This window comes from Phoenix dactylifera, chromosome 12, assembly GCF_051530095.1.
Source record: "Phoenix dactylifera cultivar Ajwa chromosome 12, Ajwa_hap1_PhDact_Kaust_v1.1, whole genome shotgun sequence".
In the NCBI taxonomy this organism is placed as follows: domain Eukaryota; kingdom Viridiplantae; phylum Streptophyta; class Magnoliopsida; order Arecales; family Arecaceae; genus Phoenix; species Phoenix dactylifera.
In genome coordinates, this window is record NC_143201.1 from 21,163,143 (window position 1) to 21,181,535 (window position 18,393).

At 37.2% G+C, this 18,393-nt stretch overlaps 1 protein-coding gene across 1 annotated transcript; it reads left to right on the forward strand.

Moving 5' to 3' along the window:
- The first annotated feature begins 3,204 nt into the window (after nucleotides 1–3,204).
- Nucleotides 3,205–17,944, forward strand: LOC103701832 (uncharacterized). Its single transcript, XM_008784030.5, has 5 exons — nucleotides 3,205–4,546; nucleotides 4,649–5,370; nucleotides 5,454–5,543; nucleotides 16,326–17,222; nucleotides 17,340–17,944. The coding sequence occupies exons 1-5, from the start codon at nucleotides 4,438–4,440 to the stop codon at nucleotides 17,439–17,441; spliced, it is 1,920 nt and encodes a 639-aa protein (XP_008782252.2). The 5' UTR covers nucleotides 3,205–4,437; the 3' UTR covers nucleotides 17,442–17,944.
- Nucleotides 17,945–18,393: the final 449 nt, after the last annotated feature.

Genomic DNA, 18,393 nt, shown 5'->3' on the forward strand with positions numbered 1-18,393 from the left:
TTTGTTTCTGTTTCTTTGGATATTACTTTATTGGGTTTTTTTGGAAGAATTTTTAGTTCATGACCTTTATCACATTAAAATTTCAGTATCTACTGGATACCCAGATTTTAGGATTTAGCGATTTAGGTGCTGGATGGTTGGTTGGGTCAATGGTTTTAGATTTTAGTCTTTTTTATTTTTGTTATTTTATGGATTATGCAATGGCTTGATATAATCCCCGTGAATGTTGAGATTTTTCTTCTTGTGGCACCGAATTCCTAACTAGTAAAAGATATTCGAGGATTTTGTGGTCTGAGGTACTCAGTTTTGGATTCGTATAGATATTTTGATGAATTGATGTAGTTTTAATGTTCTAAGGGATGAAGATCGTTTGAATTTGGATGGTCATGCAGGGTTTATAAGGTTGGAATTATTTTGATTTTAAGTTCTTCTGTGGATCCAGACTGAATTGGTTTATTTTGTTTCTTGCTCTTCTTATATTTACTTGGTTGTTCATAAACTGTCATTGGCCATGTTTACAACCTTGGCTCTAGGCCCTGAAGAGACTCATGATTTTCTCTCTAATGGCTTGAATCATGCAAGCCACTGGGAGAAAAACATGAATCCAATACAGAGATGATTGGCTAACAGGCGATAAATACTGATATATGCAAAGAGACAGTGACAGATGCAGAAACTATGGGTTTCGAGAATTGTAGCCTCCCTCAGAAAGCAATCCCCTTTTGTCGTATGCCTAGATTTTGTTGGTTGCACCTACACCTGCCGCGTGTAAATCGATGTTGTACCAAAAAAAAAAAAAAGAGGAGGAGGGGGTCAAACCTGTAAGAAATTAGCTTTAGTTCTCTTTGCCAGAGAGTTAAAGTAATCTAATAATTCTATCCAGGAAGAGATCCACGTATTAACTCTATTTGCCAGAGAATTTACTTGGCGATCACAATTTGAAGGGGGATTCCAAACACACCTGATCTCAGGTTCTACATCAATCCACCCATCATAGTCTGACTTACCTCCCGTCCAATCTCTTTTTATCAAAACCTATTGTTCCGGCGGACTATTAATAGAATAAACTAAAACTATGGAACAATTACATATAGAGCTACAGAGACAATCTCACCAAGAAGGAATTGAGACAAAAGATGACGGGACTCTTATAAGGCTTCGCATATTTGTAGAAAAGCTAATAGTATAGCTGTTTGGATGGCGACCTACATAGCCAATCATATCAGAACCATATGACGAGACTCTACGACCAATCTTTCTCCTCAAATTTTGAGTGTTTTACTTTCTGATCCTCATAAATGAATTTATACTAAGTTGGAGCATAAATTACCCCAAGACTCGAAAAGTCTCGAAGCAGCTAAGATGAACTTCTTCTTGCTAAGGAATATCCTCCAAATTTCCCAACAGGAAGCCAACAAGAGTTGAGCTAGGAATTCTCTTCTTGGTCCATCTAGATGGTAGTATTGCTGGCCTACCTTTAATATTTGCAAAGGTTTTGATTTGGACCAGATGCTTTTGGTAAAAGAGCAATGCAGTAGAAGATGATTAGCAGTTTGTCACTTAGCCTCGCGGACATGACTCATTAACCTTTAATCCTTCTTCTTACCTTCAGATCTTTGGTGTCTATACTCTTCTCAAGAGCTAGCCAAATAAAAACTAGGATCTCAGTCTCAATTGCATAACTAGGCACAAGGCTCAAGTTTAGTCCAACCCATGCTTGACCAACAACTCCAGCCCAATGTGAACACACGCCTGGAATATAGAGGGGTTTCCATGACCTCATTTATTTTATACTTAAATATAGAGAGATAGCACTTACATGGAACTGATAAAAATAGTGAACACAAAGAACTAGATAATAAGTTAAAGTAGTAAGCTTATCTAATTGAAGGGATATTCATATTGACCCTAGAGAAATCATTAAAATTGGTAAACTCATTATCGACTATTTCTAGAAAATTAGAAATTTAAATTCAGACCAGAGAAGAAAAATTCATAGCCGATTATTGTTAGCTATTCTTATGGAAAATCACACAGGGCAAATTCTTGTGCTGATATGCAAGCTAATAGACATTCGGAGAAAGAAAGAAAGAAAATTAAAGAGGGGAACAAAACTTTTTGGCTTTTAACATGTCATAGGTAGGATCAATATAAAGGTAGAACTTAATTTAATATTTTTATCTCCCTTCATTCCTTTCTATGCTCTACATTGATAATACAAATTTGGAAAAGGAAAGAACAAATGACCAATCAATGCTGTTGATGAACATTCAAGTTGAGAAACTCAAACAAACTAGTGCTTTGAAATCAAATAATTATTGGCTTGTTATTTTGCCTTAATTAGTAATGACCATCTTCTTCGCCTACCATTTCATGTCTTTTGCATAATTTACATCCATTTTAGATTTTTATTCTACTTTTGTCTTCCATCTGCCTTTGAATAAGTATTTAACTAATTTGAGTTAAAAATTTAGTTCAAAACAAAAAAAAGATTATAATATAAAAAAAAGAAATAAACATCATGTAAAACAAAAAGAAATGAAGTTGACCAAGGATGTACTTGGTAATGTTTGATTGGTAGATTTAAAGTAATCATAAGAGATGCACAAATCATAAGGTGCAAGTTGGATGGAAGACTATCATCGAGCTAACCTTTTGAAACAAAATGCAAAATTTTGATGCTTAAAAAACAAAATATAAAAATGAGAATCTGGAAAAAAATTATAAGAAAATGCAAAATTTAAACGTAGCAAAACAAAAGGGTCTTTCCTTGAATATGATAAATTAACGAAGAAAGATGAATAAAAACAGAAAGAAACTTGTTTCTGTTTTTTTTTTTTGAAAAACCAAGCAAAAATGAACTGCCCATGGACACTAAATAAAGAAGGAAATTTTAATTGGATAAAAGAACGGAATACGAAAAAGCATTGGAAAAATTGGGAACATTCTAATTCGGTTCCGAGATGACAAGTAATAATTACTCAAGTACATAATAAAAAAATAATTCTCTAAATTCAAATTATATGTAAATCTAATAAAAGTTATATGAGTCATGGAGGTGGTGCCATCAGAATTGACCCAATGTGCATGCAGCCTCGAGAGAGACATAGTTCGCAAGCCCCTGATCCTTCTCAACTCCCAGCGAGCCCAGGGGGCATTGGGTCCCCTCCCAACTCTAAAATCCAAAAGGTGATAAGAGAAATTACAAGGAGAAGAAAACAGAGTCCTCTCAAGTTCGCGACTCCCCTACTCTCCCTCAATAAATCTCCCTTCCCAATTCCTCCAAGATAAAACCAAGCAAGCGAGAAGCCCTCTCCTCCCCGGTTTTATTTCTCTCCGCCCCCCGGCCCCCCAAGAAGCACTCCAACCGCCGCTCCTCTCCGACCTAACTGTAGCCTCCCAAAAACCCCCGTATAGAGATTGAAACAAAAATTTCGGAGGCGTAAGAAGAAGAATTGAGGAAGAGACTTTGTTAGAAGAGGAAGCGGAAAGCAAAGAAAGAAAGAAAGAAGGGAAGAATCAGAGAAAGACTGGACTCTCCTTTCCCTCGCCGCAAGGTGTCTCCTCCTTATTTAAAGTCGTATCTAAATTCTAATCCTTATCCCCACCCCAACTCCTTCTCTCTCTTCTATTGAAGCGCGACTCTTGAAGCAAAACTGGAAACACCCGCGCCGAAATCGAAGCGAGGATTAGGGTTTCCCACTCCTCCCGAAGCTTCTCGGAGAGGGGAGGAGGGTTCGGCTTCGAGTCTCCTCTCCCCACCCCCCAATCTCTTGGCCCCCCTTTCTTCGTCTCGCCCACTCCGAGTCGCGCATCGCTTCCCCCTCTAGGGTTTCTCCGAAAATCCCTGGGTTTTTTTTTTTCGGGACTCTTGGTCCCTGGTTTCCCTGATCCTAGGGTTTCGGTTCGGCTCCAAACTTCCACGAAAGATGGCCCCTTGGATGGATTAAGGTTCTTCTTCGTTCTTCCCATCTTATTTGGTTCGATTTATGCACGGTTTTTCTTTTATTTTTCGTTTTTTTTTGGGGTTGAGATGAGGGTCTCTTAAGGGCGTTTGGAGGTTCTCCTTTTGCCATGAATTAGGGTTCGTTTTTGTGATAGAGGATATTTTGATTGCTTGGTTTGATACGTGGGTGTGTCTGATTCGTTCGGACGCCAGTTGGAGATACCCACTTGTCTTCTGCCGCATTCTTGAAGCCGTCCAAGGGGTTTGGATTTTGGGCGCTTGAAGCTTTTCTGGAGGAATACAACGGTGGGGTGGCTTCGGCATCCCGAGTGGATGCCGGGTTCTGGCCTCCGTTAGGCCGGCAGCGGCTTCATTAGTTCCAGATTGGGATTAGAATTCAGTTTGGAGGTTGGATTACAGAGGGTGGAGGGTAGACTGAAAGTCTGCAGATATAGCAATTCTTTATGGTTAGATGATGGTCTGTATTCATTATGGAGCGAGGTGAGCCGACATTTGTTCCTGAGTGGTACAAAAGTTCGTCCAGCAGCGCAAGTGGCAGTAGCAGCTCAAACCACCACACTGGGTCTTCCTCGCATTTAGGTATTAAATTATTGTTTCTCGTATTTATTTTATGGGTTATTTGTAATCTATTTTCATTGTATTGTTTGAGCTGCAACTTAATTGATCTTTTTATTGCTTTAGACGACCATGGTGTTGGACATTCCTTGAGAAACAGATTGTTGGTAAGTGCAAGCGAGCATGATGCTGCCCGAAGCTCCTCTTTCCGTAGGAGTGCGAGCAGTAATGGGTCCATGAGCCATGATAAGGATAGCTCTTTGCACTCACGGCCATATGCTAGTTTTGGTAGGACCTATCGTGATAGGGATTGGGAGAAGGATATCGACCTTCGCGACAAAGATAGGTCCCATTTGGCGGACAATGGATTCAGTGACCATTCTGATTCATTCATGGGAAGTAGGTCAGAGAAAGACCCACTGAGGCGCTCCCACTCTATGGTATCAGGAAAGCGAGTCGAGTCATTGCTTAAAAGACCCGGGAGTGATTTGAAAAATGGTATACTATCTGGGGTGAGTATTAGCAGTGGCATCGGTAAAACATCCTTTGAGAGAGACTTTCCATCTCTTGGAGCTGAAGAAAAGCTGGGCCAACCAGAAATAGGCAGGATATCTTCTCCTGGTCTTACCTCCGCCATTCAGAACCTTCCTAAAGGGATTGGCATTGATGGTTGGACCTCAGCTCTGGTAGATGTTCCCGTTATAGCTGAAGGCAGTGGACCAGTACCTTCATCCACTCCACAAACCACTTCTGGAAGTTTGGGATCTACTGTTTCGAGTAGTAATACAGGGTTAAACATGGCTGAAACACTGGCTCAGGCACCTTCGCGAGCTCTTACTCCACCTCAGGTAACCTAGTGAATATATTGCTTTCTTTATTATTCAGATAGTTGTATACGAATGACATTTTTTCTTCGATTTCCTGGTTGTAGTTATCCATTGATACCCAGAGGATTGAAGAACGGACTCGTCTACAATACAGCAAGCTGATACCTGTGACTCCTTCGATGCCTAAAAGCTCGGTAGGTATTTGTACGTGCATTTAATGGTTTGCTTATATAATTGTCAGAAATTTGTATCCTTCTCTCCAGGCATATACGTATTTTTAAATGGTATTTAAACATGTGCATAATCTCTAAGAAAATGGGTGCTTACATTGGTGATAAGATTTTAAATCATGTTCAGTGCGCTTTTACTGATGCTTAGTTGAAACTTGCAATTTTTTTTTATTGAATGATCCGAAGAAAGTTCATGATGATGTTTTATCCACTATGCCTATCCATTTGATGTTGTCAAAATGTTGCATTCTCAAATGGAAAGTTAATTGAGTAATAACATTTTTGGAATAGCATCATACATCCTTTATTCAAGTATAAGCTTTTGTTTCGATTACGGCCTTTTCTATTTCAGTATTAGGTTTCATTGATATTGCTGCTTATGTTTGCTGAAACATAGCTTCATTCAGTTCCCTTGCTTTTGCTTTAATTATTATTGAGCATGAACAAACTATATCATACTAGCTGACAAAAGTTGAGAATTATACTAGCTGGCAGAAGTTTGAGAATTACTATTAGGTTCAGGAAGAACATAGGAGTTTATATTAAACTTTGTGATTTTGAAATGCTTGTCAAGCATTGCTACTTTTCTGTAAAGTTAGGAACAGAAAGGTGAGAGTTCTTATGAGACATTGTGATTTTGAATGCTTGGTTAAGGACTTTGTTGAACTAGGTTACTGGGGTCTGGAAGGAGATAAATTTACACTTGATAACCAATTTTTCTTTTCAAGTTCATGAGTCTTACACTTTTTCTCCTACCAGAAAAAAGTTATAACCATGTATGATTTCATGCAAGACTAGCAATGATGCAAATGATGGCGAACATTTGCTGATTATACTGAATCTTTGAAATCTGTAACGAAAAATTATTAAAATGGTTGAATCCTTAGCTTGAAGCTTAGAGTAATACCTGCCGTTCTAGGTATACCTAATGGAGGGGAGTACAGAGGTGTTTGAGGTTGAGTGAAGGTTTGCTTGAAGATTTGAGGAGATGGAGGAGAGATTAGATTGTTGGTAATGTGGCTATTCCAAAGTTGGGTATATTCTTTCAGGAGTATAGGTTTGTTGTTTTTTATAGGACAATCTTCCTTTTTGGTAGAGTGTTCCTCTATCGAGGTGTTCAAGCTGAGTCCTGTAGATGGTAAATGGCTTTAGGAAAGTTTGAGGTGTTTGGGATCAGAGAGCAAACTTTGGTGAACAAGTTTTATTTGAAGGTTGTATATTGGCGGTTGTTAAAAAATGTTGTATCCTTTTCTGGTTATCGATATTGAGTGCAGTAGGGAGCTGAAGATCACTGAACTAAGAATGATTTAAAAAAAGGAGACAGATGCATGATATGTCTTGTATTCTTTTTTGTATGCTATGGGATTTTCATGATCAAAGTTTGTTCACCAAGTTAGGCTAGAACATGTGGCCTAAGAAGTGTGGTAGGTTGGTAGTGGAGTATGCTATCTTATCTCGACATTTATCAAATATGCATACATGGGTACAATTTTGCTAATATTGTGATATTGTTGATGTGCTTTTGGCATATTAGTATCATGGGCATGTCGATCATTTGCAAGCGTGTATTAGAAGATTGTAGATGTTATCTATGATGACTTCAGTAGAGTCAAAGCTCTCTTTAATAATCTTAAATCATGTCTTGTATGTAGTTTTTGAACTAGTTGAGATGGTATGGATGTGTTCAATAAAGACTTGAAGAAGATTTGGTTAAAAGGATGCTTGATATATTTGAGGGGCACGGGGAGAGAACAATAGAACTGTTCGGTGAGTTGATCTGGGAGGTAATGCTAAGTATTTTGTGGAATATTAGAGTGTTTTATGTGATTCTGACCATGGATAAAGAGTAATAAATGGGTCTAAGAATGTTGTGACCATCAAAAAGATTTGGAACAGCTTCACCATTAGACCATCATGTGGAATAATTTATGACGGAGGCATCTGGTGCTACTCTGTTTGCTTGAATAAGTTTGATGCTTTGTCATTTAAGACACTTGGAAGATAGTTTGCTATTTGGTCCATCTGTGATATTTTTGTTGCCTATAAGGCACCTCCTTTTTTTTTGATGCTTTGAATTACCTGTTACAGGGGTATCATTTCAACCATGGTTAATTATGTAAGACTTATGATTCATTTTGTCAAGTGGCATTTTGGATTTCTAAATTCCTCTCATTATCTGGGTTGGAAGTTCAGGGGGTTTAGCCTTGATTATTGGACCATATATATGTAGGAGGATGTTGGTAGTGGTATCTCAAATAGGCAGGAAATTAATTGGCAGTCTTGCTGGATAATGTCATCAAAGAAAGTTTTTGAGAAGAACATAGAGAATTATATAACTCTGAATTCCCTGTTAATCACAATTAGGAGGTAATCAGGGCAAGAATTTGGCTTGATGTAATTTTAAGGGGGGAAATTCTGTGGAATTTGAATGTGAGGGTTGATGGCAAGGACTTTTAAGGTGATTTAAAAGATACATCTAACCCAAATATCCTTCTTTAAAAATTAAGCTTTAACATTTTGATATGCTGTTGCTTTGAGTTGCATTATGGTCTCGAGTTTGGATGTTGCAATTGAAGGAGTTCAGTTGATGTGATGTTCTGATGTGTTAGTTTTGTTTGTTATAACTAGAGAGTGACATGTGCTACGCACATGAGTGAAGATGTATGGCATCCTAAGTGAAGCCTCATGAATGCCTTTCGGGAGTTTGAATATGATAGTAGAATGGATTTGCTGATCTTGAGCAGTGCTTGTTGGTGAACATTTTTTATGGCCTAGTGGATTTATTCTATGGATTAATGCATTAGAAATTTGATTGTGTATATTGGTGGTCAAGTGATTAGGGTATTATGGGTGACTTGAAGTTATGGAGTTTTATGATATGGGCATCATGTGTATGCCTTCATACACAACTACACTTCTAGTGGGTTTCCTTATTTGCATATACTCATCTATTCTAGCTTGGTGCCATTTACAAGTGCAACAAGTATTTGTACAATACTATAATGTACAGTTTGATCAATATATTATTTACATCAAGTGTATGATTAGCTTTATTTTCATATTTATTAAGCTTTTCCTAGGTCAATATCGAATAGATAATTTGTGTGGTCAATATGGTGAATTTTGTTGGCTCCATATATCTTGTTTGACAACATCTTTTCACAGCTCAGATGTGATTTTGCTATTTGTGAACAGGTATTTTTGACTTAGTCCAAACTAATGGAATCTGCACTAAGATTAGTCTCTAACCAAAGGCTATTCTTGTTGAAACCTAACTGAGGTTGACTCGACATATAATTCCTGTGAAAATCTTATAATTTCTGATTTTACTCTGTTTCATATCTATGAAGCAAATATCAGATATTGAGAATGGGTAACTTAAATTTTGTGGATTGCTAAGGTCTTATTCTCTTATTTGTCTTATTACAAAGCATGGTTTGCTTTCGTTGATCATTAAATAGCACCTCATGATCAGAGTTCAATGCCTGTGATATGAAGTTGCACCTTGCCACCTCTAAAGCAAGTTGAAGGGTTACCTCCTGTATTTCATGTTCTATCTATAACTGGAGTACCACATGGTTCATAAGTATAGTGAACTTGGCTGTCTTTCTCTGGTCATGTCCTCCATTGGATCAATGTTTTGCATCTTTGCCGTGTCTAATGTGCACAATTCATGGTTTTATTTTTGCAAAGCTTCATCTTAGATGAATGGCATACATATTTTTTTGCAACCATATGACTAATAGTCATTCAAGGACAGAACTAGTGGGATCCTATATATGAGATTGTTATAGTTGGGCCCAAGAAAGGTCAGTTCATGATGAGACCTGTATGTAAGGCAGGTTTCGGTCTGTTTAGCTGTAACTTTAGGGAGTACAAAGTCACTGGTGAATTTGGGAGGGTATTGGGCTTGATGGAAACAAGCTGGAAGGAGTTGTTCTGAACGAAAGACCTCAACAAATCATAGTTATCTCCAGCATGTGGATCAGACCTCCAGTTTGCTATCTATATCTGCAGTAAACTTCATATCTTAACTTCTCCAGATAGTAGATGATAATTTCGGATCTTGGATGTCCCTTTTTTGCTTAGAGCACCTAAATCCATTGTAGCTTACACAATTGTAGCATTTTTAAAGGAACTCTTGCATTGTTATTAGAAACTTCCATTCTTTGCCCTTTCTTTGCACCTAATTTAACATTTAAGATTTCAATTAAAAACTTTACCGATGATTTCCTTTAAAATTGCTAATATTTGTACTTCTTTTTCTCTAACGTACCTTGGATGATGCTTTCTCATCATTTCTATAGTTGGCTCGCATTTGACTTCTGCATTTTGGAATATTGTTTGACATTTCCTTTAGATGTTGCTCAGAGGTGGGAGAGTAGCTATAAGATCGTCTGTAGACTTTTTTCTTGTTAAACACTTAATGGTTTTTAAATGTGATGAGTATTGTCTTGATCACATGCATGTTGCTATTGTTTGCATAATGATTTTATTATGAAGATATTGATAAATGTTACTGTTGAACTATTAAAGTTCCTATCATTCCGAACATTGCAAACTTCATTCAAGGGTTTAATTGCTTTTTCTTGTCCTTTTCCTTGCAATTGTCTAAGATGTATGTTGGCTGTAGAAGTGAAATTTTGCAGGTCTAGTGAATTGTTTGTGATTTAGAAATTTATTTTTATGAAGTTCTCTCATATATATGAGCTATATGTTTAATATATCCAATAAAGCTTGATTTGTTTGAAATTCTAGTGACTTATTCAAATTACCAAGTGATATTGGTGGACAAATGTGGTTGTGATTGCCTAGGATTGAAGGCCAAATTGCAGCGGAGCATATTGTTGTTGAATTTGATGAGTTATGGGTTGTGTATGTTGGAAGATAAGCCACTAATGTGATACATAAAGAGGATCTTGGTCTTTATTAGTAGTTGTACTTCATATGGAGGCATGAAATGGGGGAGGGCGAGAGGGACCAATGATGTTAAGCCATCAAGATCAAAACTAACTAATGCTCCAGATGCTGATGAAGTGCTCATACATCTATAAATTGCTAAAATTCTGTTCATTGTTGTATATTTAAGAGGTCTTTACTGACTGAGTAAAAAGTGAAGGGAAAACTAGAACATTTGTGCTTCAAAGTAATAAGGCAGGTCAAAATTCATGAGCAGGAGTCTTAGTTGAAGACTGTTAGTATGCATTAAGAGTCAAAAGTATTACTCTATAGCAAGCTAGGTCTACGTTGAATTTAAAATTAGGAGAAAGCCAGGGAAAGGTTCTCTAAGTAAGATTCTTAATGGATCAATCATAAGATTCTTAGTCTTATGACCACCTTACTGATTAACCATCAAGACAATAAGAAATTATAATTCTGCCGCCTTTTCCATCTATAAAAACATTGATTATAGAAACCAAATTTTCATTCCAACTTTATTTTGTTTCTTTAAGCCTCCAGGATGAGTGGCTTCAATTTTGTGGTGAAAGCCTATTTTAGGCTATTTTAAGGGTTTTGGTGACTTTCAGCTATGGATAACCTTGTTAATAGTTTTTGAGAGTAGATTTGGTGCTTTGAGGATTATGTTTAATGAAGCTTTAAGCTTTATGGTAGATTTTCCACTAGGTTTCTTTTACTTGAGGAGTCCCATATGTTTTTCTTTCTTTGGTTCTTGTACATTCTTTTCTTCTTCTTCTATTTGTTTTTTCAACCTTTTCTCATTTGGCTTCAAGCCAGAGCTATAGTTACTTCGTGGATTGTTGGAGATATATTTCAAGGAGAGTTTTTGGTGGAAGCAGAGATTGTAAATTTGGTATGCATGTTTTTTTCCAAAAATAAAAAGTGCTTTTGTTTTTCTTTTTTTGCATTTTGGATTGTCACCATCTAGAAACTTGTTGCTTTTATGCCTTGTTGCGCCCGCTTTCATTCTGATCTTGGTCTATGCTTTCTAAGGGGTTCAATGGGAACTTGTAATTTTGGGTCCTCTTTTATTTTTTAGAATGTGGTAGTCAAGCTATTATGTGGATTTTTTTTTTTAAATCCATGTATGGGCAGAAATTGCTGCTGTACTTGTATGGTTGTCACATATTTGATTGTGTTCGTGGATTATATATAATGGTGTGTGCAAGATGATTTACCATATCACTTGTCTATAAGAACTGGTGCAATATGTTGTTTTGTGCCGATGGGACTTGGCCCCAAGGGCACACTATTTTACTGTGATTGGTAGAAACTCCAATCTAACAGTAGTTGAATTACTATATGGAGCTCAAGGCTTTCGATTTTTCCCTTCGATTCATTATCTTTGTGGCTAATTCCTTTATATTTTTTATGGCATGTTTTTATAAGCTTGGTGACATAATTCTCTCGATTTTGGAGTTTGGATGTAAGGCTTGTTGTGCCTACTTGTGGGCCTCTGCTGACATTTGTTGCACATGATGCTGTTGTCTCACTTGATTCTTTTCCCCTTTTAATCCCCCTTTGTACATTCTGCTATTTATTTATATCCATGAATATGTTATTCTTGATAAATCTTTAAGCTTTGATTTTTAAGTTAGGTATATTTTGAAGAACAAAAGAATCTGTTGGGAAAGAATCTGAAGAAAGTCTGCTTTCTACAGTCTCCATCTTTTGTCTCGACAGTAAACAAGACACTAGAACTAAAATATTTTCTTCCACGACAAATTTAATGTGTTACTTTCTTATTGTCCTAGGATTCATTTGTTTACATTTAAATGTTGACCTAAAGTTGAGATATATGGGTTCGTTTTATGATTAGGGAGCATTCAGATGTACTGCAAAAACATGATGTGAGTGCATTAAAGGATTGAAGTGCCAACAGTGCCTGTTGGCATGAACCTGCTCGTATGGTGAGAGTACTGAACCGGCATGTGGCAAGGCATTGTCCCTGTCTGTATGTGCATGCCAATGCCATTCCAAGCACCACATGACACAACATGTCTTATACCAGTTTAGCAACGGTACAGCACTGGCATGCAACAATTAAACCTTGATTGCATGTTTCTTGAAATTACTAGTTGTGTGCTATACAAGTGGGTGTACCGAAAGCTCATAAAATGACTAAAATTTTTGAATTTAAATATTCAACTTTGAATAGAACTTTTCAAATTCTTGTTCATTTGTTTCACTTTACACTCTTTTAACTTTCTTTTTAAGTGCATTAACTTACTGAAAGATCAACAACTTACTAAAAGAAAATATTATCTCTTAGTTTAGAAAGCTCATAAAATGACTAAAATTTTTGAATTTAAATATTCAACTTTGAATAGAACTTTTCAAATTCTTGTTCATTTGTTTCACTTTACACTCTTTTAACTTTCTTTTTAAGTGCATTAACTTACTGAAAGATCAACAACTTACTAAAAGAAAATATTATCTCTTAGTTTAGAAAATTTGAATTAAGGTAAAATCACCAACCTGTGATGTTGAATGAGAATACTTCTAAGTGCAGCAGTCTTAGTGATATAGCATTTTGGTTTCTGACAAGATTTTGTAAATAAAATGCTATGGGTCTTTTTAATTGTGGCCAAGCATATCCTTGACTGGTAATGCACCCACCAGTTTTGGTCAAGCATAACCTTGACTATTAGTGAACCCACCAACCAATGCCACTTGAATTTTTTATGGTACTTTTTATGTAAGGAATATTTTTTACCATATTTAGAAATGATTGCAATGGCAACTTAAAAACACCATAACTTTAGATTCAAGCATCCATTTTAGCTTTATAATTGCATCATTTTGGTGCGCCTTGATGAGTTACATCTTTTGAAAGCATTCAAATTATCAAAGTGATTTATACAAACCAAGGCTTATATTTGCACATGGACGTAGTTGTATCTTTTTTCGTTTTCTTTTTTTTTTCATGTGTATTTGAAGGATTAGGATTAATTTTTATTAAATTAATTACTTGGATGAAGTTTTTTTTTTTGGCTCAAGTTATAATGCATTTTGTTCATAGTGGAATGAATTTCCAAGAAAATTGAGGAGGACTGGAGAAAACTTAATTTGTAATTTCTGTTTGCCTCTTGTGCTTGTTGGAGTCTATGCGTTGGGAGATGGCTTTCCTTGGCTTGAGGATTTGCAACTATGATTATGGATCTGGTGAACTCTATATTTTTTATTATCTTTTCTTGAAGTCTCATTAAACTAAAATATCTATCCTAGTTTTGATTTTATCCATCAAACTGGTATTAGAGCAAATGTTCTTGCTGAGCACAAGTCTGAGCTCTCTCTTTAGTATGTGGACGAGTATTAGTTCTGCAAGTTGTCTTAAGCAAGGATGCTTCACCTCAAGATCTTAAATACTGCAGGACTGTGCCTTCCTAGTTTTTTCATGGAATGCGATGTGCTGTGTACTCACATTGAGGACAGTTGGCATCTCGCCCTGTCCCAGTCTATTTCACAACTCATCCTGTCCCTACACTCGACGTTTTCCTGTCTCAATTCTTGGGATGGTTGGATGCCCCACTATTCCACCAGTATTTAGAACCTTGTGTAAACTTGACTGGAGAAGACATGATCAGATTGTGTGATGAGAAGGTTCTGATCGTAAGGATGGGTAAGTTGCTTTAGGCACTAGTGGATGACTCGACAATGATGGAGACAGACTGCTCAATATAGGAAATTCTACTCTTACCACCAATTGAAGATCCCTTTTGGTCCATTTGTTACGTATGCTTAGCAGTCAAATTCTCTTTTGGTCCATCGATTTGAAGTAGCGATGGTACCTTATTATGCAATCAGCTTTTGCATTCTAGAAGCCCCCTAATACGGTTGATATAGAGCTTTAAAATGCCAGAACATTGTTAGGAGTTTTGCTTCCCTCTAATATCAACTTCAATGCAAATATTGAATCTCATCTCAGTGAACATTGGCAGGAATCTATAGTTCCAGCTATCCTCTAATGTGAATCTTTCATACTACTTTATGCAATTCAATTTTGATGGATACTTAGCTTGACTAGGTATGATTTAACATGTAGATAGAGATAATAGGGAAAGAAGGAGAGGGAGGACATGAATTTACTTTTAAAATGTTTTACCATAAAAAAGTAATGACTTATAAATTATAACCTTTCCTGCTAGGCCATGCTTATTCATGGAGCGCTTTAAAGAGTTAATCTGGAATTTCAAGTAATTCTCTTTGTTATTAAAATTTAAACTAGGTGTAATGCTTTTTAATTTGTAAATATTCAATTTTATACTAAATGGACCCTAGATTATGTGATTCTTAATCAGCCTAAATGAGAAAAAAATGCATTGTAGATAATAAGATTGTGCTTCTGGTATACCAGATTCATATTGACATGAAACAAGTTGAAATTGCATTGTGATCAGAAGCTTACTTATGTGATGCTGTCTAAAGAGTTTTCTTTAGGTTTATATTCCTGAGCCTAGTTATTTTGTAATTTGAATTTTTTATTCGTGTTTTGATGGGATCTTGACAGTAAACACGTTGTGATGTTTTTTCTATGATTTTGGCATGTTCGACATCTATTGCTTCCATTGCATGAAATTTGCACGCTTGTTGGGCAATGACTCTTGTGCTCTTTATGATCATTTTAGAGTCTAAGAATTCCCTTGGAGCTTTTTCACATTATGTTTATTGTTTTGTTATTTCAAGCTTTGGTGATTGGAGAAGCCTCACCACTACTTGGATTCATATGAAGTATAAGATTTTTTTAAAAGATGGAAGTATGAGATCTTACCCTCTTATTTAGCCAGTGAATTATCCATCTGATATGAAGGCTATCTTGATTGGCATCCGGGGAGAACCTTAAGCCAAAGCTGGAGGCAAACATTTCTTTTGGTACTTACAGACATCTTATCGTGCTTCACATTGACCTTTGAAATATAATCAGCCATCTAATGTCACTGCAGATCCATCCAATTAAAATTTTAATGATTTTCCATTCTGCTTGACATGGCCTTTTTGTAGAATCTCATGCTATATTAGGTGCGGGAAATGCACATAGAGTTTCAGAATCTAATATCGGACAATCTTTTCAACAGTATCAGATTTGATTCCTACAGAAAATAAATGGAATCTCTGTATACAATGTGTGAAGAGCCTACAGTTTGGTAATTGCAAATGATAGACAGAAGAAAAGAGGAGGAGATTGGGGGGGGGGGGGGGGGGGGCAATGTTTATTGCAATGCACAAAATAACTACCAAATAATAATACAGATAGGATGATCCCTGAGCTCAAAGCATGGTTTTGGATATACAACTTGCTGAAAGATGCACAAATCCGAATGGGTTCTGGGTATTAATTTGAAGTAAAATGGTGGTGTTGATTTTAAATTGAAATGTAATATTGAACTACCCTAGGGACATTGCCACATTACATTTGTTGTAGTTTATTAAAATGAGTTCCAAATGAATCCCTTGAAATATGCTCCTGGTGTACCATATTTACATCAATGATATCACACAAGTAAAATTTGCTGGGACCAGATATCCAGTTAAGAAATAATTTTTGAAGTCCACAATTTTGACCTTTAGTTTTTCCATTTTTGGGGGTTTTATTTTATGAATGTCAATGCTTGGATGCTTTAATCAAGGTCTCTGCCACCATTCCTTATATTGGAAATTTTGTTGAATTTTCTAGCTTTTTTATGGGCATAATATGAATTTGATTCAAAATTGAGTTCTGATATTCACATGGCAGGCAAACTCTTGTTTAACACACTAAAATTTTTTTGATGGTGATATTTCTTTTAGGCTCTCAACTCTTTAGAGAAGTCAAAAGCCAAAGGAGCAAGAAGTGGAGATCTCGGTGGTCCTTCCAAGGTTGGGCAGCAGTCATCTCAACCTGTCAATCTGACCCTCCGTGCACCTGCTAGAATAGATACTTCAAAGGTATCTCAGGTGGGGAATTTCCAAGTCCTCAACCGTGAGAGAAATGGCATCTCTCCTACTGCCAAAGATAGCCCAAGTCTAATGAATGCCAGCAGAGTTGCGACCCCACACGGCGGTTTTCAGACAGCTGCAATTCACCCACCAAAGAGCGCTGTTAACCCAAAGCTGAAGCCAGACAGCAAGGCAGGTGCTCCATCTTCTACTCAGAGTTCCTTTGGGGAAAGAAGGCCTATTTCTCAGGCTCAGAATCGTAATGATTTCTTCAATTTCATTCGGAAGAAATCACCTACGAGCCATTCTGCTGATCTTACTGAGCCAAGCTGTGCTGCATCCACATCCGGGTCGGCGAAGTTGGATGAGCAGATAACAGGGGCCTCCACTTCTGTTAATCAAGAGAAGGACAGTTCTGCATCTTGTTCTGATTTGGTGCGCTGCCCAGTGGAAGATGGTAATGGTGCGACTGAGGATGGTACTGATATCTGTGAAGTGTCCAGCAGGTCTGTTCCTGGCAATGAAGAGGAGAGTTCATCTTCAGACCCTGTTGTCCCAGATTCTGGTCCTGGCAATGCAGGAAAGAGCTCTTCAGGGCCTGTTCTTGCCCCGGCGTCTGCTCCCAACAGCGTTGATGAAACTTCATCTTCAGACCCTGTTGTCGTACCCAGCGAGGAAGAATTAGACTTACTGCGACGACTTGGATGGGATGAAAATGCAGAGGGAGATGCTCTGACACCTGAGGAGATTGATGATTTTGTTCGTCGGGTAACTAACTGATCCTATCTGAAAAGGATTGTAATGTTGTTAATGGTGCTTGATAGGGATTTATATTAATTTGAGGAACCCTAATAATAATTATATATATTTTCTAACCGTTTGCAGTATGAGGGTCGGAGGACATCTTTGAGGGTGGGCCAACGGCCATTGAGGATGGTGGTTCCAGATTCAGGTCAGAGTGATGTAGCTGGCAATCGTTTGGATTGAAATCATCTGAGTAGGGGAAGCGTAATTTTGCTGAACAACCACTGCTTCCATGGCTAAGAAGGCTTCTAGTTTTTGCGGTCAAAGGGATTTTTGGATCGGCTCCCAGAGAATTTGAGATGCAAAGAAAATGGAGTGGCATGGAAATCTGCGAGGTTGAAAGAAGAGGAAGTAGTTTTTTCCTGTCTTGCTTCCAAAAAGAAACGTGATGTGAAATGCAAAATAAGATGCATGCTTCGGTCCACAAACTCATGCTGTCCTACGGAACTTCAGGGTGCTTTCTCATAGAAGCCTCTTCCCTTTTGATTTTGTTGGATTGGTTGAGGGTTAACAGGAAAGGTAGATAGGGGTCCTAGGGTACAAGAAAATTGCACAGCTTGGAAACATCAGGGCTTTTTTACCCTTTTGCCTTTTGGTTTATTTTCTTTTTTAACTTTTTGGCAATATTCAAAGAAAGATTATGGTGCTTTTAGTGATAAGAGAGGAAAAGTAGCCAGTTTCATCAACCTGAATCCGATTTTGCATGAATGAATGCAGTACTTATTGTATGGGGATGCACCCAAATGAACCTCATCAATAGAAATGGTGAGAGGTTGATTTGCTTTCTTTATATATATATATATATATATATTAGTGAACACAAGGGCTAAGAGCTATGTGATATCCAGGCGTCAGGCCTTGCTCCAGCATAGTGAAGGGGTCAATTATCAAGAATGGGTATTTGATGCGCAGGCCGTTTCTGCTTCAGCACTTTCCTGGTTTTATGCGACTATTGTGGACAGATATTGCTTTGAACCCTTGGATGTGGTTAGAGGAATGCGTTGACAAAGATGCAAGCAATATGATATGTGGAATTTTAGCTTGTACAAACCATTGAAAATATTATATAACATTTTTGAAACTGAATATTTGAGGGCTACATTTATTGATACTCTCGACTTGCAAGCACAGTTCA